The 22675-nt window shown below is 43.5% G+C and overlaps 1 protein-coding gene and 1 pseudogene across 4 annotated transcripts; both read right to left on the minus strand.

The window, feature by feature from the left end:
* Positions 1–1282: 1282 nt before the first annotated feature.
* On the minus strand, positions 1283–17084 carry C12H1orf158 (chromosome 12 C1orf158 homolog). 3 transcript variants are annotated; one of them, XM_010371725.2, is made up of 4 exons: positions 16789–17084; positions 6830–6943; positions 2962–3139; positions 1283–1685 (listed from the first exon to the last, which is right to left on the minus strand). In XM_010371725.2, exons 1-4 carry the CDS (start codon positions 16897–16899, stop codon positions 1504–1506), a joined length of 585 nt encoding a protein of 194 aa, XP_010370027.1. In that variant the 5' UTR covers positions 16900–17084; the 3' UTR covers positions 1283–1503. The 3 variants fall into 3 exon arrangements, with proteins under 3 accessions (XP_010370027.1, XP_030769601.1, XP_010370026.1); XM_030913741.1 differs by lacking the exon at positions 6830–6943 and having other exon boundaries at positions 1504–1685; positions 16789–16899; XM_010371724.2 differs by lacking the exon at positions 1283–1685 and having other exon boundaries at positions 2685–3139.
* Positions 17085–20542: 3458 nt separating this feature from the next.
* Positions 20543–21751, minus strand: LOC115892389 (annotated as a pseudogene). The gene has a single exon (XR_004052275.1). The product of XR_004052275.1 is annotated as a non-histone chromosomal protein HMG-17 pseudogene (transcript).
* Between the last annotated feature and the right edge of the window lie 924 nt (positions 21752–22675).

Raw genomic sequence — 22675 nt, forward strand, 5'->3', positions numbered from 1 at the left:
ATATGGCTCAATGGACGCTCAATAGAATGGCTGGATGTTGGAGGTATGAGGACAGCCAGCTTCACTTTACCCCACAGCTGTCTCCTGAGGCAGCCTTTCTGTACCCCCTGGCTCCTCCTCCTGTCATTCATTCATTCATTCATTCAACTCATTCGTTCAACTCCTGTCATTCACTCATCCAACAAACATTTATAGAGCACCTAACCTGTGCCAGGCTCTGACTTTCAGTCGGGATGGAAGACAGCGTCCTTACATGGACACTTGGATGACTAAGGAAGGAACTTAGTAGGTGCCAAAGTGGCCCTAAGGTAGGTGGCCTGAGGCCAGCAGGTGTCCTGTGAAAACAACAGGAAAGACTCAGGCTCCCAAACTGGGAGTCATATTCCTGGTCTGCAGTACAAAATCACTGACAAAACACACCTGTGCCCATAAGCCAAGCATGCAGAGGGCCAAAGGTGTCTGCTGGCATTTCTTCAAAGAGGCAGTTTTGTGCGAGCACTGAGCATGCGCACTTGTGGGCCCCTGTCCTAGGCGAGGACCATGCCCGAGTTCTTCTGCTAGGAGATCCACTCTGTCTCCCAAATCCCTCACCAGAGGCTCTGCCCTCTGCCCAGGCTCATAAAGATTTGAGAGCTCAGCCAGGTACAGTGGCTCAGGCCTGTAATCCCAGAACTTTGGGAGGCCGAGGCAGGCTGATCACCAGCATGACCAATATGGTGAAACCTCGTCTCTACTAAAAATACAAAAATTAGCCGGGCACAGTAGTGCGCACCTGTAGGCCCAGCTACTCAGGAGGCTGAGGCAGAAGAATCACTTGAACCCGGGAGGCGGAGGTTGCAGTGAGCCGAGATCATGCCACAGCACTCCAGCCTGGGCAACAGAGCGAGACTCCATCTCAAAAAAAAGCAAACAAACAAACAAACAAAAAAGATTTGCGAGCTCAGAGACAGAGGAAATGCCATGTGTCTTCCCCTTCTGAGTCCCACGGGGCCAGAGCACGCCTTCCGCTGCCTTGGCAATGACAGACAAGCTGGGATCCTTCCCCATCGCCAGCTCTGCAGCACTGCCCTCCTGGGAACCACATTCGGTCATTCTGTGGAGTTTTCATGATGGGTTTCATCATCAGATTCGTTTCCTCCATGGGACTAGACTCTTCAGCAAGTCTCATTACCTCTCCGGACCTCAGCTTCCCCTCCTGTGAAACAACAGGGTGGAACTTAAGGGCCCTTCCTGTTTTCTCTGACAGTCTGAATCTGTCTTGTGCACGTACAGAGCCCAGCAATAGTGTCAAAGAGCTTTAATTGTGGGATGGAAAAGAAAGGAACCTGTGGGTTTTGAGGAGGGGACAGGTACCGCCAAACGCAGATGATTATTCTAAGGGCATCCTTGACAGGCTGGATATCGTACTCTGAGTTTATCCGCAGCCACTTGTTGTTTGGCAAGTGCAGGGATGCTGTGGGTCTCCAGTTGGTTCTATCTGAGCTGCTGCTGGGGTGGCAGCTCTCAGAAGTGTGGGACAGGATGCAGGCGATGGGGAGGGACTGGAATCGCATGTTCCCTGCAGGACATAGCGCACAATGGTGGTCTGGGGTAGGATGAAGTGTAAGTGCTCTGCTTCAGGCCAGCCTTGGGTGCGAGCCATCTCTGCTTAAGTTGTTCATAGAGTCCATAGTTTGTAGGGGGAGCTGCAAGAGAAACCAGGGTCCATTGAATGGGGCTTAGAGAAGGAGTCTTGCTCTAAATGGCCACGAGACTGGGCAGCAGGGGCCCTGGAGATTTTTCCAGGCTGCTCTGTCAGGCACCAAGGCCGGCAGAGCCCCAGAGGGAAAAAGTCTTGCAGAGAGCATTGGTTCAGCCAGTCCCTGGCGATCTCAAGGTGCACCTGCATCCCAAGTGCTCAGGGGAGACCAGGCTCTGCCACGGGGACCGTGGAGAAGTCAGCCCCCATGGTGAGGTTGTGCGTGGCCTCGCTGGTCCTGAGTAATTGTCCCACCCCTGTTGGGAAGGAAGCTGTGTGCATTGAGAGTGATGTTGAGAAGAATCCCATGCAAAAGTAATGCAAAGTGACCAGCAGCTCATCCTCTGACCTATGTCCCTTTGCATCAAAAGGTAGGACCACAAAGAGATAGGCACTGCTCTGTGTCCTCATTAGGGTGGACGTGGCTTGAAATGTAAATCAGATCAAGGCACTCTCCTACAAAAATGCATTCCAAGTCTTGGGATTGTGGGTAGGACAAATTTCATTCCCTTCACTGTGCCCTATGAGCCCCTACATGGCCCTCCTCCATTCCTGCCTTAGACCTTTTTCACTTACTGTTCCTTCCTCTGGAATGCCCTCCCCATCGATCCCTGTATGGCTCCCTTCTTCCCAACTCAACTATCTCCTCAACAAAGACCATCCCTCACTTTTCCACGGAGGAATGTGTGAACCAAAGGAGTCTCACAAATTCACCACCTCACTTTCTATCCATTACCTGTTTTCTTTCCATAGCACACATTGCTGTCTCAAATTATCCATGTGATCTTAAGTGTTCTTACTTTTTAGTGGCGTCTTATCTGTTTCCCCACTGGAATGTCAACTCCCTGAGGCCAGAAATTCCTCAGTGTTTGTTACCATTGCAGCAAGGAGCACTACCTGGGAAATATTGTCACTATTCATGTAGTAAATAGGACTGGGAGGGAGGATGCGTGGATGTGCTCCCTGCCACCTGTGCTCTAAGCATGCCATCATGGGGCACAGGTGATGGCTTCATTACACAGCCAAGATTATCCCGTATCAAAGGGAGAGCACAGGAGGCAGCCCTGAGGGGACAATAGGACTCAGCCCCGACTGTGTCATCCACTGCTCTCCTGGAGCCAGGGTCACCTGTGTGGCTCCTTCTGCATAAGGCAGGTATAGCTGCATTGGTCTGTGCACCTTTACAGACCAATTCAGAGGAAAACTCTGAATTATAAAAATACCAAGAAGGGGGAAGTCAGACTTCTCTGGCAGCCATAGCAACTTCTGTCCATTCCAGGTGCGGAGTGGAGGCAGCCCCGGGTTATAACCATGCCGGTTGTAGTGGTCGTCATAGGTGCTGATCAGGTAGCGATGTGGGGGTTCCTGGTGGTGGGTGATCAGGTGTTTGTAGGGGAGCCCCTGGAAGGACAGACACAGTGGGCTCATTACTGATAGGAGCAAGGCATCTGCCTGGCCATGATGGAGACAGGAGCTGCCACACGTAGGGGTCTGTGGTGCTAATGGAGAGAGTGGGCATCCACGGGCTGGCAAAGGGTCTTCAGAAACACACTTGTTTATCCCACTCTGAGGCATCCCACTTTCAAACACATCCCAGCTAGCTGCAGTCAGTTCTCTGTATGGCCAGTCCCATGCCAACTCAATTCATTCCTAGAATGAGCTACGTTGGCACATTAAAATTAAAGCCAGGACATCCTGCTGAATGGGAAGAGTCAGTACCACCTCACTTGTGATCTGAAATTGCAGCCTGATTTGTCTCAAGTCTCATGCATCCAAGCCTGTTCCTAAGGGCAAGGAAAAGATGGTGAAAGCCAGCCTGACGTGTGTGCCTTATATTTCAGTCTGTTACTGTGGGAAGAATCAGAGAACACCCTATAAATTATCTTCTCTTGCACACGATTTACAGCTTGCTCAGCTGGAAACTAGGGGAGTGATTTCTTTGGTGAGGAGTAATTTACAGGGAGAAGAAAGCCATGTTCTCCTTACTCTGGGATGTCTGCCTGATTCAGTGCTTTTCCTAAGAAAATCCTCTTGGGCCCGGAAGGGAATCCTGGGGAACTGTACTGATTTACAAGGGGGGATAATGTTGATTTCTATGCTTGTCCTCTTGTCTGGAGCAGACAGGGAGGCCTGTGTCTGCTATGGTCTGGAAATGCCAGCTGCACCCAATATTTCAAGTGATGGTCCCATAAATAAGTCAGATCACAATGCCAGAGGAAGACAAGGGGGGTGGGCACAGACATTAAGCAGGATTCCCAAGATCCACATCACCAGGTACCCCATAGTATATTTCCAACGCCGAAGTGACTTGGAGGGTTTCCCATCAACAGAGGGAAGTGCAGAAGCAGCCTCGTGGCTTGGGAGGGAGAGAGGCCAGGAGGAATTTTCTTGCAGTTTCTCTTGATTTGGGGTGTGGTCCTGCTGTCTTTATTGTGTGCCTGGGATTTTTCCTTATTTGGGTTTGGGAAAGTGACAGACACAGAGACAACTACCTTTGAAAGAAGAGCTTGTTACTTAGAGTTCTCAAGAGGAAGAGTAGGCCATGCCCTGCAGGGCCACATAAGGAAGCACCAGTGTTGGTCGTTGGTCGGGAGTCAGAAGGAACGAGTGGGAAGCAGGGCCCAGAGCCTTTACTGTGGTTTCCATGGGAACCATCGGGTGAGGCAGAGTGGACAAGTTTAGGACTGGATGTGTGAATAGTTTTTGTGGGCTCTGGGCCCTAGAGGTGGTCTCTAGTGTCCACTACTTGGCCCTGGGGTGATTTAAGGCAGAGGAACCATTGGCTTGGTGTGTGAGAATCAGATAAAGGAGGCGGTTGGGGATACGGGCTTTGGAATCGTTTTTGACTAAGAAGGAGGAGCAAAGTGGGAGTGGGAGATGGAGAAGGAAGCTGTCCTAGGAGAAGGAGGGCACCATGAAGCAAACAGAAAAGCCGACAGAGTTGAAGCAGCCGTGTGGTAGCAGGGTGATGTTCAGAGCCCCATCCCACAAGCAGGCAATTTGAACAGAAACATTAGAAATAAATATTCAGCGCTGGGCACAGTGGCTCATGCCTGAAATCCCAGCACTTTGGGAGGCCAAGGTGGGCAGATCACTTGAGACCAGGAGTTCAGGACCAGCCTGACCAACATAGCAAAACCCTGTCTCTACTAAAAATACAAAAGAAAATTAGCTGGGTGTGATGGCACACACCTGTAATCCCAGCTACTTGGGAGGCTGAGGCAGGAGAATTGTTCCAACCCAGGAGGCCGAGGTTGCAGTGAGCCAAGATCGCACCACTGCACTCTAGCCTGGGTGACAGAGTGAGACTCTGTCTCAAAATAAAGAAAAGAGAAGAAGGGGAGAAGAGAGGAGAGGAGAGGAGAGGAGAGGAAAGGAGAGGAGAGAGAGGGGAGGGGAGGAGAGAGAGGGGAGGGGAGGAGAGGGGAGGGGTGGGGAGGGAAGGGGGAGGGGAGGGGAGGGGGGAGAGGAGAGGAGAGAAGAAAGGAAAGGAAAAGAAAAGAAATGAATATTCAATTGTCTGTTCTTTTGGAGAGGACAGTGCGGGGTGTGGGTGGGGTGGGGGTTCTTAATTTTAACCAGATTGTATGTTAAACTCTTGGTCAGAGCTTGTAATGGGTCCAAAGGTCTTTCAGAAAAGCTATCTAAATGCTCTACAACGTACTGAGAACTAGGGTCAATACCTCACACACACACACGGATGGTTGGAGACTGAGAGCCCCCGATCCTGGCTTCTAACTTTGACTTGTTTATGTTAAAATTCACTTGTGTCTCTTGGTGCCCCTACTGGTGAAGCTCAGCAGCCCCAGAGCATCAGCTTGCTTGGGGATGTCAGCGTGGTCTGAGGATGAGGGAGTGGTAGCCCCAGAGCATCAGCTTGCTTGGGGATGTCAGCGTGGTCTGAGGATGAGGGAGTGGTCTGGGGTTACCAGCACAGAGCTGAAAATCTGTTGCTGCTTATCCTGACATGGATCCCTAAATGCAGAATGCAAATAGGCGACTCTGGCAGACTGACGAATAGAATCTGAGGACATTCTTTGCCTGAGTTGCAGAGCAGCAATTTGCTTCATCCCTTACCAATAAGCCACACAGTTTTGAAAAAGACACTTGACACCTCTGGCTACTGAGCTCAATGATCTCTTGGGTCCCTCCAAACACTAAAATGCCCCAATTCCAAAAGATGTCCACTACCTTATTCCGTGCCTCTCTGCTGCCACCCTGAGTTGAAGCAGGTGTAGTAGGGTCAGGTGCGGTGGGAGCGGGGAGACAGAAATCACTTATGAGAGCAGCAGGCTGGCCAAAGAAACAACTCAAGAGAACTCCCAGAGTGTGGTGGGGACAGAGCACAGCTGTGCACCCAGTGGGTGAGCACCTACAAGCTTGCTCTCCCCAGGCTGTGCCGGCTGGGAGCTGCCCACAGGGGTTACTGTAGGAGACCGCTTTCCCTGCTGCTCCTGGAGGCGCCAGGATCTCTGAGCCTCTGGCACACCAAGTTAATAATTGTCTCCTATATACTCACCAGTGGGATTGCTAAAGGTAATAATAGTCTCAAATGCCCCTCCTTGGGTGTGGGGGGCATGCTCTGAGGTAGCAACGCCCTGTTTTCTGCTTCCAACCCCTGGAACACCATGATTCCCACAGACAAGTGCCCAGTCAATACAACGTGTGAATGGTGCTTGACTTTTCATACAAAAGAACAGGAAGCTGGAGCACGGATAATACACAACGCGGTTTGTCCAAATACATCACTGCTAGCTGCTTTTGCAGTGCCTTATGTGATTCCTGACTATATGCATCATTTACCTTGTTGTTGCTGTTTCTCGCATTCTTTGCCCATATTCTGTTGGAAGAGTGTGACCCAGGTACTGGGATATAGGTTGGAGGGAATGCTACCAGTTTGAGATTAAACAGATCATCAGCCCACACAGGTAATTATGGGTTAGCGCTATCTGCAGCCCTTGGGCTGGGAGGGTATTAATGAGACTACTCCTGTTTTCCTCAAGAGGATAATAAACCTATAAGAAGCTGGCTGGTGTCCCCTGAGCTATGGGTGGGGTCCAGGCCTGAGTGTCCCAGCCACCACTCCCTTACCTCAACTTTCCTTTTCCCGTACCACCTGGAGATCTGGTCCGGTCTGTGGTCTGGGAAAGGGATGTATTCTTTTCCGTAAATGGATTGGGGTGTCTTGTCAGTGTCTCTGGTGAACTGGAAAAGACCAAATATTCAGGAAAGTCTCTGAGATGCCACTTCTCAAACTTCTGCTGGGTCCCCTTACCTGCTGGGCCATCAGAAGATGGGTCAGGAAAAGGTAAATACAAACCCCAGGGCATCCTGCCCAACACGGGAAAAGAGCTTGCTCGGGGACAGGGAGCCTGCCATGCGTCACCCCTGGGAAGAGCTGTCATTGTCTCCCCCTGGCCACCTTCTCACCGTCCTGCACCTGTGTCCTTTCTCATCTTCTCTCTCCCTGCTCTTGTCTCCCTTTTTGCTTCTTCCCTTTTTTTTTTTTTTTTTTCTTTTTGGACACGGAGTCTCGCTCTGTCACCAGGCTGGAGTGCACTGGCGCAATCTCAGCTCACTGCAACCTCCGCCTCCCGGGTTCAAGCGATTCTCCTCTCTCAGCCTTGGAGTAGCTGGGATTACAGGCACGCGCCGCCATGCCCAGCTAATTTTTGTATTTTCAGCAGAGACAGGGTTTTCCCATGTTGGCCAGGACAGGTCTCGATCTCTCAACCTTGTGATCTGCCCACCTCGGCCTCCCAAAGTGCTGGGATTACAGGTATGAGCCACTGTGCCCAGTCCTCCCTTTCTTTCTCTTCTTTGTTCCTCACTCTTTCCAATTCTCTCACTTTTTAAATTACATTTTGTTCTCTAATTAGTTTTCTTAATGTTTAATATGGTAAAATATATTCAACATAAAATTAATTTACCATTTTAGTCATTTTCAACTCTACAGTTCAGTGACATTCACACTGTTGTGCAACCATCACCACCATCCATCTCTAGAACTCTACTTACCTTGCAAAACTGAAACTCCGTGACCATTAAGCACCAACTCTCCATTCTCCTCTCCCTGCAGCCCCTGGCAACCATCATTCTACTTTCTCTGCATGACCTCGCCTGTTACAGGCACCCTATGTAAGTAGAATCATACAATGTTTGTCCTTTTGTGTCTTAGCTCACTTAGTATAATGTCTTCAAAATTCATCCATTTGATAGCATGTGTCAGAATCTTCTTCCTTTTTAAGGTCTGATTATATTCCATGGTATACTTACAAATTTTGTTTATCCTTTCATCCATCAGTGGGCACTTGGGTTGCATCCACCTTATGGCTACTGTGAACAGTTACTATTAATGTGAATGTACAAATATCTTGTTGAGTCCCTGCGTTCAATTCTTTCCGGCATACAACCAGAAGCGTAATTGCCAGATCATATGGTAATTCTATGTCTAATTTTTTGGGGGAACTGCCATATTGTTTTCCACAGTGGCAGTATCATTTAGGGTCCAAGGGTTCCCATTTCTTCATATCCTCACCAACACTTGTTATTTTCTGTTTTTTGATACAAGCCATACTAAAGGGTAAAGTGGTATCTCATTGTAGTTTTGATTTGGACTTCCCTAACAATCAGTGAGGTTGACTGTGTTTATGCGTTTATCGGCCATTTGTACGTCTTCTTTGGAGAAACATCTATTCAGCTCCTTTGTCATTTTTTAGTCAGGTTGCTGGTCTTTGGTTATTGTTGAGTTATAGAAGTCCTTTACATATTCCGTATATTAGCCCCTTATCAGATATGTGATTTGCAAATATCCTCTCCCACTCCACTGGTTATCATTTACTCTGTTGATAGTGTCCTTTGAGGCACAAAGTTTTTTGTTTTGATGACTTCCAATTTATTACTTTTTTCTTGTGTTGCTTGTGCTTTTGGTGTCATATCAAGAAATTCTTGCTAAAGCCAATGTCATGAGACTTTTCCCCTATGTTTTCTTCTTTTTTATTCAATTAAAAAAGAGAGAGAGATGGGCTCTTGCTACGTTGCCCAGGCTGGTCTTGAACTCCCTGCCTCAAGCAGTCCTCCTGCCTCAGCCTCTCAAAGTGCTGGGATTACAGGCATGAGTCACCACACCCAGTCCCCTATGTTTTCTTCTAAGAGTTTTGTAGTTTTAGGTCTTATCCAGGTCTTTGATCCACTTCGAGTTCAGTTTTGTATATGGAATGAGGGAAGGACCTAACTTTATATTTTTACACACAGATATCCACTTGACCAAACACCATTTGTTGAAGAAATAGTCCTTTCCCCCATTGAACAGTTTTAGCATCCTCGTCAAGAGTCATTTGACCGTATATACAAACATTTGTTTCTAGGCTTTCTCTTTTGTTCTATAGGTCTATGTATCTGTCTGTATGCCGGTATCACACTGTCTTGATTACTGTGGCTTTTAGTAAGTTTTGAAACCAAGAAATGTGAGTCTTCCAATTTTGTTCTTTTTTTCAAGACTGTTTTGGCTATTTGCAGTCTCTTGAGATTTTATATGAATTTTAGGATGGATTTTATGTCTGCAAAAACTTTACTGAGGTTTCGATAGCGATTGCATTGAATTCTGTAGATAGCTTTGTGTAGTATTGATATCTTAACAATATTAAGTCTTCCATCTATGAACACAGGGTGTCATTCCATTTATTTATGTCCTCTTTATTTTTTTCAGCAGTGTTTTGTAGTGTTCAATGTATATAAGTCTTTCATCTCCTTGGTTAAGCCTACTCTTAAGTATTCTATTTTTTGATGTTACTGTAAATAGAATTGTTTTCTTACTTTCCTTTTCAGAGTTCACTGTTAGCGTTTACAAACACAATCAACTTTTGCATACTTTGCTTAACTCGTTTATTAGTTCTAACAGTTTGTGTGTGGGTGCATGTGTGTGTTTCCGATATATAAAATCATTAGGGGTTTCCTATATGTAAAATCATGCCATCTGCGAAAAGAGAGATAATTTTACTTTTTCCTTTCCAATTTGGAAAGCTGTTCTTTTACTTTCCTAATTTTTCTGGCTAGAACTTCCAGTATGATGTTGAATAAAAGTAATTTTTCTGGCTAGAACTTCCAGTATGATGTTGAATAAAAGTAATTTTTCTGGCTAGAACTTCCAGTATGATGTTGAATAAAAGTAATTTTTCTGGCTAGAACTTCCAGTATGATGTTGAATAAAAGTAATTTTTCTGGCTAGAACTTCCAGTATGATGTTGAATAAAAGTAGCAAAAGCTGGCATCTTTGTCTTATTCCTAATCTTGAAGGGAAAGCTTTCAATCTTTCACCATCGAGTATTATGTTAGCTGTGGGTTTTTGTTACTATGTTGAGGCAGTTTCCTTCTATGTGTAGTTTGTCAAATGCTTTTTTTTTTTTTTTATAAAAAGAAGTTTAATTTTGCCCAGTGCTTTTTCTACATTGTGATGATCAGGTAGTTTTTTTTCCTTCATTCTAGTATATTGATTAATTTTTATATATTAAACCCTTTTTTTTTTTTTTTTTTTTAAGACAGAATTGGCCAGGCTGAAGTGCAGTGGTGAGATCTTGACTCACTGAGACCTCCACCTCCCAGGTTCAAGCCATTTTCAAGCTGGGACTACAGGCACATGCCACCATACCCAGATAATTTTTGTATTTTTTGTAGAGATGAGGCTTCATCATGTTGGCCTGGCTGGTCTCGAACTCATGACCTCAACTGATCTGCCTGCCTCGGCTTCCCAAAGTGCTGGGACTATAGGCGTGAGCCACTATGCCCAGCCCTGAACCATTCTTGCATTCCAGGAATGAATCTCACTTGGTCATGGTGTATATAACCCTTTTAATATAATATTGAATTGGGGTTTCTACTATTTACTTGAGGATTTTTGCATCAATATTCATAAAGAATACTAGTTTGTAGTTTTCTTTTCTTGTGATGTCTTCGTCTTTAGTATCAGGGTCATTACTGGCCTCATAAAATTAGTTAGAACTTATTTCCTCCTTTTCGATATTTTGGAAGCATTTGAGAAGGACTGATGTTAATTCTTTTTAAAATATTTGTTAGAATTCACCACTGAAGTCATTTGGTCTTAGGCTTTCCTTTGTTGGGAAATTTTTGATTACTAATTCAATCTCTTCACTAGTTATAGATCTGTTCAGATTTTCTATTTCTTTACAATTCAGTCTTGATAGATTGTATATTTCTTGGAATTTCTCCATTTCATGGAGAATTATATAAGTTATCCAATTGTTAGCATAAATTGTTCGCAGTACTCTCTTATTATCTTTTTATGTCAGAAAAAGGTTGGTAATTATTTTACACTTTGATTTCTAATTTTAGTTACTTGCATCTCTTCTCTTTTCTTCCCTTAGTCAATATAGATAAACATTTGTAAATTTTATTGAGCTTTTCAAAAAACCAAGTTGGTTTTCTGTTTGTTTGCTTGCTTGTTTGTTTAGAGATGGAGTCTCGGTCTGTTACCCAGGCTGGAGTGCAGTGGTACAATCTCGGCTCACTGAAACCTCCGCCTCCCAGGTTCAAGCAATTCTCCTGCCTCAGCCTCCCTAGTAGCTGGAATTACAGGCATGCACCACAGCACCCAGCTAATTTTTATATTTTTGGTAGAGATGGGGTTTTACCACGTTGGCCAGGCTGGTCTCGAACTCCTGACCTCAGATGATCTGCCCACCTCGGCCTCCCAAAGTGCTGGGGTTACAGGCATGAGCCACTGCACCCGGTCCCAACTTGGTTTTATTGATTTTTTTCTGTTGTTTTTCTGTTTTCTATTTTACTTACCTCTTCTCTAAATCTTTAATTTCCTTCCTTCTGCTAGCTTTGCATTTAGTTTGTTCTTTGTTTTTCTGTTTTCTTAAAGTGTAAAGTTAGGTTAATTTGAGATATTTATTCTTTTTTAATGTGTTTACAGCTGTTAATTTCCCTCTTAACAGTACTTTCACTGCATCCCATAAGTTTTGGTATGTTGTATTTTCATTATTATTTTCTAATTTTTCTGTGATTTTTTTCTTCACTGATTTTTTTTAAAACAGTGTGTTGTTTAATTTCCACATATTTGTGGATTTTTCAGTATTTCTTCTGTTACTGATCTTTAAGTTCATTTCATTTGTGATCAGAAAAGATACTTTTTATGATTTTAATCTTTATAATTTATTAAAACTTGTTTTGTAGTCTAACATATGGCCTCTCCTGGAGAATATTCCATATGTACTTGAGGAAAAAAAAAAAAACACCCTATTCTGCCTTTGTTGGGTGGAGTGTCTGTCAGGTCCAGTTGGTCTATAGGGTTGTTCAAGTCCTCAATTTCCTTACCGATCTTCTGGTTTTTTTAATCCAGTATTAAAAGTGGGGTATTGAAGTACCTTACTATTAGTGTGGAGCCATCTATTTCTCCCTTCAATTCTGTCCATTTTTGCTTCATATATTTTAGAGCTCTAATATTTGGTGTATACATGTGTGTAATTATTGTACCACCTTCTTGGTGAATTTGCCCTTTCATCAATATATAATGTCCCTCTTTGTCTCATAATAGTTTTTAACCTAAAGCCTACTTTGTCTGATACTAGCCATACCTGCTCCCTTCTGGCAAAAAAAAAATATCTTCTGGCTTCCTTTCCCTTTCAACTTACATGTGTGCTTCAATCTATAGTCAGTCTCTTGTAGGCAGCATATAGTTGGATCCTGTTTTCTAAATCTCTCTGCTAATGTATGCCTTCTATCTGGAAATTTAATGGTTACATTAATTTTAAATGGTTACATTTAAAAGTGATTATTGATAGGGAAGGACTTACTTTTGCCATTTTAGTATTTGTTTTCTGTATGTCTTATAGATTTTTGTCCCTTATTTGCTCTCTTACTGTCTTCTTTTGTGTTTAATTTTTGAGGGCCACATTTTGATTCCCTTATTATTTTCTTTTGTGAATATTCTGTAGGCATTTTCTCTGTGGGTGCCACAGGGATTATACACAATATCCTACAGCGATAACAACATATTTTACATTGCGACCAACTGAAATTGCATACCAAAACTCTACTCTTTTATAGCTTTGCCTCCCTCTGCTTTATGTTATTAAAGTGACAAATTACATCTTTATATAATGCATACTCATTTACATAGATTTATAATTTTATGCCTTTGTCTTCTAAATTCTGTCAAAAATAAAGACTGGAATTACACCCCAAAATTATAATAACCCTAGCTTTTATGCTTTTCTACATATTTACCTTTACTGGACAACTTTATATTTTTGTATGGCTTCAAGTTACTGTCTAATGTCCTTTTGTTTCAACTTGAAGGATTCTCTCTAGCTTTCCTGGCAAGATAGGTCTACTGTCAATAAACATTCTCAGTTTTTGTTTATCTGGGAATGTTTTAACTTCTCCTTCATTTTTAAAAGACAGTTGTGTGGGATACAGAATTATCAGATAACAGTATTTTTTTATCAGCACTTTAAATATATTATCCCACTGCCTTCCAGGCTCCAAGGGTTCTGCTGAGAAAATTCCCTAATAATCTGTTTTTTTGTTGGTTTGTTTGTTTTTTGAGACAGGGCCTCACTCTCACTCTGTCACCCAGGCTAGAGTGAAGTGGCATGATTTTGGCTCACTGCAACCTCCACCTACCAGGCTCAAGTGATCCTCCCACCTCAGTCCTCCTGAGTAGCTGAGACTACAGGCATATACTACCGTGCCCAACTAATTTGTATATATTTTGTAGAGACAGGGTTTTACCATGTTGCCCAGCTGGTCTTGAACTCCTGGGCTCAAGCAGTCTACCTGCCTTATCCTCCCAAAGTGCTGAGATTCAGACATGAGCCACCTCATCTGGCCAATCCCCTAATAATCTCACTGAGGAGCCATTGTTCTTGATGAGTTACTTCTCTCCTGGTGCTCTCAAGATTCTGTCTTTGTTTTGGGTTTCAATATTTTAATTATAAAGTGTTTCAATGAGGGACTCTTTAGATTTTTCCTGCTTGGAGTTCATTGAACTTCTTGGATTTGTAGATCTATGTATTTACTCAAATTTGGGAAGATTTTAGTCATTATTTTTTCAAATACTCTCTTGGCCCCTTTCTCTCTCTCTTCTCCTTATGCAATTCCCTTAATGCATATATTAATCTGCTTGATAATGTCCCATAAGTCCCTTAGGCTCTGTTCACTGCCTTTAAATTTGCTGATTCTTTCTTTCTCCTGCCTATTCAAATCTGCTGTTGAATTCCTCCATTGAATTTTTCAATTCAGTTATTGCATTTTTCAGCTCTAAAACTGGTTTGACTCCTTTTTATAATTTCAATCTCCTTTTTGATATTCTCATTTTGTTCATGTATTGTTTTCCTGATTTACTTTAGTTCTTTGTGTCCTTTACCTATTTGTCCATATTTAAGACAGTTGTTTGAAAGTATTTGATTAGTACTTTGATGCTTGTGTTTATTCAGGGAGAGTTTCTCTCACTTTATTTTCTTCCTTTGGATGGGCCTTTTTTTATTTCCTGTATCTTTGTATGTCTGGTGATTTTTCATTGAAAATTGGGCGTTTGAAAAGCAGCCAACTCTTCCAGTCTTTGCAGACTGGCTTTGTGCAGGGAAGACCTTTTCTAACTAGCAAGTAATGTTCTGAGTCTTGGGGTCAGCCCAACAGGAAGGCTTAAAATATTATCAAGTTTTTTCTGGTGTACATCTTGCCTGGACCTGTGTGTGTGTGTGTTTTCTTAATTCCCCTACATACACAGCTGCTTTTAAATGTTTTAATTTCCAAAAAAAAGTCTCACCCCTGCTTCTTCTTCGACTTCAGATGTTCTATCGTATTCCTCTATCCACAATCTCTTGCCCTAGATATTTATAGATCTGTAATCCCCCGGCAGCTTTCACTAGCTGTGCCTGTCATTGCTTTCCATGGCTTTCCCCAGCGTGAGATCTGAAATATGCCACCTTTTCCCATCTGAGCTCCAAGTTAGCAGAAAGAGAGAGCAATCCCTCAGGCAGCCCCAGACAGGTTCAAATGTTGCTCCACTCCCTCTGGATTTGAAGGAGGGAACTTGGAGCCAAGCTGCCACTTACCCTAAAATGCAGACTATGTTGTGCTGTACTGGGGAGGTAGTTGGAAAGGACAAGTAAAAACATCACGAAATTTCCTATTCATTTTGAATGTGTCTTTTTCTTGATTGGCCATTTGACTGGGCTATATATCTTTGACTGTTTTCCAGAGCTCCTATAATGTTTCTGTGTTTTTTTTCTTTAATGTTTCTTTTTTTTTTTTTTTTTTGAGACGGAGTCTCGCTCTGTCTCCCAGGCTGGAGTGCAGTGGCCAGATCTCAGCTCACTGCAAGCTCCGCCTCCCGGATTTAAGCCATTCTCCTGCCTCAGCCTCCCGAGTAGCTGGGACTACAGGCACCCGCCACCTCGCCCGGCTAGTTTTTGTATTTTTTAGTAGAGACGAGGTCTCACCGTGTTAGCCAGGATGGTCTCGATCTCCTGACCTCGTGATCCGCCCGTCTCGGCCTCCCAAAGTGCTGGGATTACAGGCTTGAGCCACCGCACCCGGCCTCTTTAATGTTTCTATAGGGAATGAGAACCTGGAGCTTCTTAGTCCACTACATTGCTGACGTCACTCCAACTCCACTACTTTTATGCAATCTTCTCTAGGTGTGAGACCAGGCCATAATATCCCTGAGTACTGCATCACCCATGGGCACCTGAAGGTATTTTCAACCAGTCCTTCCTGCTTTTGGAACTTCTCTTGCACACACCTGCTCACCAAACAAGGTCAAGTACATTTGTAGCTGATGGTGACTGAAGGTTGTATCTGGCCAGAGAGGTGGTAATTACTAATGTTCTCCATGAAAACAGCCTTTAACCTTCCCTTCTTTTCCCCATACCAAAGCTGACATTTCTATTTCACTTTCTTTCCCTTGCCCACTTCCCAAGAAGACATGGGGAAGTCTAAATGTCTCTGAAAAACTTTAAGTGGCTCAGTCTTGCCAAATACAAATGAACATATTCTATTTCAAGTATGCCAACTTGAAACTTTGCCAACTCAGGCAAAGTATTTTCCAAAGACCTTTAAAACACAGAGGAAAACCAAGAGCCAAATTGTTCTGTTTGAAAGTAAAAATTGAGGCCAGGCGCGGTGGCTCACACCTGTAATCCCAGCACTTTGGGAGGCCAAAGTGGGCAGATCACTTGAGGTCAGGAGTTCAAGACCAGCTTGGCCAACATGGTGAAACCCCATCTCTACTAAAAATACCAAAAATTAGCTGGGCATGGTGGCATGCACTTGTAGTACTAGTTACTTGGGAGGCTGAGGCAGGAGAATCGCTTGAGCCCGGGAGGCGGAGGTTGCAGTGAACCGAGATCATGCCACTGCACTCTAGCCTGGGCAACAGAGCGAGACTGTGTCTCAAAAAAAAAGGAAAAAAGTAAAAATTGAAATGCATTAGTAGGGCAGGATTGTGGAAAGGTGCCAGAGAGCAGCAGCAAATCCCCAGACATCAATGCAGAGAGTGGCAAGCTGGCCTCAGGAGGTACCATATTCTGGGAAGGGCCAGAATAAGGAAAACAAGTATTCTTCAAATCAAGTATAAAGGGAATTAAGGACAGAAAATATCCAGATGCTTGGAAACACTTCACTGAGAAGAGTGCTGAGAGGCACAACTACATTGACATCCTGTTACCGTATTTTCAATGTCCCTATTATATCTGTAACAGAGTGTCAGTGGTCTTTTCACTGACCATCATGTATAAACCAGTCATAGAAACCATGCAAAATGCATGAATATTGATGATTGCTTGAATGTAACTATCCTTTGTAGAGCACAAAGAGAACAAAGATGTATGTTACATACATGTTTTTCCATTGTGTATGTGCTCAGTTCCACTCATAAGTATAAATAGCTTTCCCCCAAACCTGCTGAATATTTAAGATGCAATCATCTGCTGCCCTCCATTTGAAAACAGTGATGAAATTCACTCCTGCCTCTCCCCATCGGTCCTCCCTCTGAGCCCTCTGTCCAGCCTCTCTCGTTTCCTTACCTTTCTCCTCTCTTCCACCCAATTTCCAGTGAGCACTTTCGTTGAGTACTTGGTCTCAACCTGCCAGCTTGGAGTAGAGAGTGGCTGTGGATTTACCGCAGTCGAAAACATGATAAGGATTTGCCCCAGGTTTCTTTGACTTGACACAGTTCAAGGCTTCAGGGGGAGAGGAAGGTGCTATGAAGTTGCTGAGTTTGGGGTGCCTATTTTGTCTTCCCAACTGGCCTCCTGAATGAGTAGTAGACTACTCCCTGCTAATCTCAGAGAATAAAACGGCCCCTCTACTGTTGACTGTCTCCATGGTGACAGACTCTGGGTATAAATACTCTGTGTAAGAGAACAGCTGATTCTGCAGAAGCAGAATTGACCTCACAGAAACAAATCAAACCAACCATCCCCACAAAAGCAGTGGCCAGAAGAACTTGGTTTCTGTGTTGTCACCACAATACTAGTATCATCCTCGCTACACTTTTACAATTGGGGTGAGTTAAAGTCTGCAACTATTTAATGAATGTTGATGTGCTTGCTCCAAGCAAAGACATTTACGTGCATTTATTCACCTGTTTAATCCTCACAGCCCCCTCTGAGGCAGATGCCATTATTATACCCATTTTACAGATGAGGACACTGAAGCAAAGAGATTAAGTAGCTGCCTAACGTCATGCAGTTGTGATGAGATTTAAATCCCATGAAGAGATTTAAATCCCCTCTGGTTCAGACCTAAACCACTGGGCTCCATTTCCTGTCTGCTACTTTGCAGGGGCTTGCACAAAGAATTCTGTCTTTGTGCTCACACTGGTATAATATGGTTCATTCACTTCAGTCTTCATTCATTCATTCCACAATCATTTCACATTCTATGGCAGGTGCTTAGCTACAGCTGCAATGCATTAGCAATTAGACCTGGGCACCATCCCCACAGAGCTCAGTCCAGTGAGATAAGGGCCTTTGTCTTGCCTCATTCATTAGGCAAAAAAAAAATTAAAAAGCACCAAGATATTCATCAACAGAGAGTTGGTTCAATAAATTGTAGTTCATCCATATGATGAAATCCTCTGCAAGGGTTTTAATGGTTGACTTAGGAAGATGTCTATAACATGTGGTTAAGTTAACTAAACAAAACTCTGTGTGCTACAGTATCGCTTGCTAAAAATGAAGAGGCTGGATTTCAGTAGGCAATTCAGAGAAAATTTCCAACAGCCTTTAAACAAAAATAGAGGAAGTCCAGGAAACTACGTGTTCCATCTTGAAACTAAGCCTGTGGCAGGAAAAGACCGTGAAAGATGTTCTACAGATTAGAATAAACCTTTATTTAGCAGAGACCACAGCTTGGGACAGAGCTGGCACGATCTCGGCTTACTGCAAGCTCCGCCTCCCAGGTTCACTGGACAGAGGACTGACCTTACAGACATTCTTTTCTCATAAGTTATTGCAGACCTAAAGCCAGTTTCAGCCAGCTTATAGAGGCTGTACACAAACTCTTTGTGCCCTACATTCACCTTTTGACATGAAGAGCCAAATTCCACCTCATTTAATATTAAAACGCTGCCCGCCGTTTGCAAACTGGTATCACCAATAAAGCTGTCCTGCTATTCAGCCATCCTGGTGGTCTTTTGGATGACAATCATGTACAAAACAGTCATAGCAGCCATGGCTACATGCAACATGGGTGAATCTTAAAAACTGTTAATAATACTGGGGAAAAGAAACCAGACTTGAGTAAATACATACGATAGGATTCCATTTATATGTAGTCCACAAACACACAAAGCTAAACGTTACTGTTTAGGAAAGATGTATGTTACATACATGTTTTTCCATTGTGTATGTGCTCAGTTCCACTCATAAGTATAAATAGCTTCCCCCCAAACCTGCTGAATATGTATAAATACAGGCCTTGTGAAGCATGAAACCCAACCTGTCCTTCCTCTCTTGGAAGAGACAGGTACTTCTGATCCATGCTGGAGAGTATCTCCCCGTGCAGTCCACAAATAGGCAAAACTGAACATTATTGTTTAGGAGCATACTTTGATATTAAGCATATAAAGAAAAGCAAGGGAGTGATGGCTATAAAAGTCAAGAGAGTGGTTTCCTTTAGAGGAGGAATGGGTTGTGAGTGGGAGGGGCATGTGGAGTACTTTGGGCGTGCTGGCAATATTTTATTTCCTGACCAACTCAGTGTTTTCTGTGGGGTTTGCTATTCCATAATTCATTTATCTGTGTACATTTATTTTTAATGTACTTTTTGATGTTTGTGTTTTATGTGACAATAAAAGGTTTTAAAAACTGAATTATACCGGGCCGGGCGCGGTGGCTCACGTCTGTAATCCCAGCACTTTGGGAGGCCGAGGCGGGTGGATCATGAGATCAGGAGATCGAGACCATCCTGGCTAATGCAGTGAAAGCCCGTCTCTACTAAAAATACAAAAAATTAGCCAGGCGTGGTGGCGGGCGCCTGTAGTGGACTGTATTAGTGGTGCTGGAGCCAGGTTGTACCTACTTATGAGAGTCAGTTGCGGTCTCGTCCCAATAACATGCTCTATGAAGTCACATTGGTAGCTTGACATCAGTCACAGTGGGAATATCTACACCACAGAACTGGCAAAGGCTACATATCAGGCTGTTGGGTTTTTTTTTCCCAGAAAGCGAGTTTATCAACATGTTATTGGTTATATTCATCAATATTTACCATATTAGAAATTAAAACAGTCTGGGCACAGTGGCTCATGTGTGCAATCCCAGTATTTCGGGAGGCCAAGGCAGGAGAATTACTTGAGCCCCAGGAGCTCAAGACCAGCCTGGGCAACATGGAGAAACTAATTTCTTAAAAATATATATACATGAAAAATAGCCAGGCATGGTGATGCACACCGTTAGGCCCAGATACTAGGGAGGCTGAGATGGCAGGATCCGTTAGAGCCCAGGAGTTTGAGGCTACAGGGAGCTATGATCGTGCCACTGCACTCCAGCCTGGGTGACAGAGAAAGACCCTGTCTCAAAAAAAGAAAAAAAGGAATTAAAACAGAAATTTAAAATATATTTATTAATTTCAAAATAACAAAAAAACGTACTTCATGTTAACATAATTAATTTTTTAATAAAGATTAACTCCATTTTCCAAAACAAAAAAGTTTCAATAAATTTTTTGCCCATTGGTGATTTTGGTGGTCATCTGCAAAATATTGCTTCACTAAGCTGTGTAGATCTTCTTCCAAACTATACAGTATTTTTAAAAATCACACTTGCTGCTGGATACAGTGGCTCACACCTTGTAATATCAGCACTTTGGGAGGCTGAGGCAAGCAGATCACTTGAGCCCAGGAGTTCAAGATCCACCTGGGCAACATCGTGAAACCCCATCTCTACAAACAAATACAAAAATTAGCCAGGCGTGGTGATCCACAGCTGTAGTCCCAGCTATTTGGGAGAGTGAGGTAGGAGGATGGCCTGAGCCCAGGTGGTCGAGGCTACAGTAAGCAGAGATTGCACCACTACACTCTAGCCTGGGCAACAAAGTGAGACCCTGTCTCAAAAAAAAAAAAAAAAAAATCGCATTTGCTAACATCATTACTGTTATCATCAGAAAAGCATTGAACTATTAGGAAGTTGTCAAGTTCACAGTGGTGGACATAAGTTTTCCGAAATTCCAGTTCTAGTTTGAAAGCTCAAAATTTTGTTATTGGCAACAATTAATCTTAGTCGTTTTCCTTGAAGTGACAGGCTTACCTCATTCATTTTCTTTTTTTTTTTTTTCCCAAGCCAAACTGTATCCAGCTTTATTAAAGATACTTTCCATAAACAATCATGGTATTTCAGGCAGGACATGGGCAGACAATCGTTAACAGTATACAACAACTTTCAAACTCCCTTCTTCAATGGACTACCAAAAATCAGAAAGCCACTATATAACCCAATGAAGTCTTCATCTGATGCTCTGAACAGGGAAAGTTTAGAGTGAGGGTTGACATTTCACATTTAGCATGTTGTTTAACAACTTTTCACAAGCCGACCCTGACTTTCAGGAAGTGAAATGAAAATGGCAGAATTTATCTGAAGATCCACAATCTAGAAATGGAACCATGCTGTTTTGACAGGTGCCATCTCAGTGGCATCACTGGAAAGTCCAGATTGCCTGACACACTGGTAACCACTGACTAAGGGTCAGGTCCCAACAGATGTCTGGGCTTAAGGGAGTTAAGTCTATGCTGAAAGATGGAAAGGGAGAAGAGAACATAAAAACAAATTTGTTTTTCCATAGCACAAGGCTTTTGTGCCAAGGTGGCCATGTGTGTCAAAGTAGGAAATCCCTCCTCCTGGGAACCAAAAGGAAGTCTCTTAAAACTAGAAGGGAAAGGTGTTTTCCCCACATCAATCCAGCTTTGGAGACATTCTATTAGTGACATATGCCCCTTCCCCCAAAAACAACAATGAAGTGTTCTGTGTGCTAACAACATAGCTTAAAAAAAAAAAAAAAGTAAAACAAAATTCTGCATTTTTATAAAACTTGATAAAAAATAGTATTTCAAACTGTACAGTCACCAGAAGTACACAGTTATCAAAAATGCACACACTTCACTTGGCATCTCCAGCACCTTCAGCTTTCTGTGCCTGGTCTGTTTTGGCATCTCCGTTTTCTGCAGGGTTATTCCCCTCCTTGCCAGCATCAGCTTTTCCCTTTTTCCCTTTGGGTACCTTCTCTCCCTTCTTTGCAGGGGCCTTTTGAGGCTTGGGCTCTGGCTTTGGAGGAGCAGGTTTAGCAGACAACCTCGCAGATCTTCTCTGTGGTTCGTCCTTCACCTTGGCTTTATCTCCTTTAGCATCCCCTTCAGCCTTTCTCTTGGGCATGGTGGCGACGGCGGCGGGACGTAGGTGCTGGACGCGGGATGCAGCGCGCGCGGGCTTTGGTCGGTCCGGGGGTCGTTCTCGCCTCTTCTTCTTCACACTGCCACCCCATTCATTTTCAAGGAAACATCAAGAAAACATTTCATTGGGAGGCTGAGACAGGAGAATTGCTTGAACCTGGGAGGCAAAGTTTGCAGTGAGCCAAGATTGCACCACAGCACTCCAGCCTGGGCGACGGAGCGAGACTCCGTCTCAAAACAAACAAACAAACAAAAACAACAATAACAAAAAGAAAACATTTCAAACTTAAGTAATCATAGTTTGTCTGCAAGTAATCATGGTCTGTCAAGTAAAAACGGTGTTTCGTTGAAAAAAAAAAAAGCCCAGCTAATTAATTCAGTTCACAACTCAATCACCCACACAAATGCTCTTTCTCAAGACAGTGCTCACCCTTAGATGTGCAACATCAGTGCTTTATTTGTATCTCCTTCCCATTTCATCACACAGAGTGCTAAAAAGGCATTTGCTCAGGGTCAAGATTTGATCAAAGTAATTTTTTTGTTTAAACTGTAAGTGTGTGGCAGTGAAGAATAAAGGATACTGATATAATTAATGGCACGGCCTTGATCCATGCATAGGTGCCAGCAATTTTACCCACAAATGCTTTTGCACCATCAAAGTCAGCACTGTGGGCCAGGTGCGGTGGCTCACACCTGTAATTCCAGCACTTTGGGAGGCCGAGGTAGGTGGATCACCTGAGGTCAGGAGTTTGAGAACAGCCTGGCCAACATGGTGAAACCCCGTCTCTAAGTCATAATACAAAAATTAGCCAGGGGGTGGTGGTGCACACCTCCTCAGCTACTCAGGAGGCTGAGGCAGGAGAATTGCTGGAACCGGGAGGTAGAGGTTGCAGTGAGCCAAGATCGTGCCATTGCACTCCAGCCTGGGTGACAAGAGCAAAATTCTGTCTCAAAAAAAAAAAAAGTCAGCACTCTAGTAGAAAAGGGCAAATAACATCTTAGTAGTATCATGAAAATTGTCGGCT

This window comes from Rhinopithecus roxellana, chromosome 12 (genome assembly GCF_007565055.1).
Source record: "Rhinopithecus roxellana isolate Shanxi Qingling chromosome 12, ASM756505v1, whole genome shotgun sequence".
NCBI lineage: Eukaryota > Metazoa > Chordata > Mammalia > Primates > Cercopithecidae > Rhinopithecus > Rhinopithecus roxellana.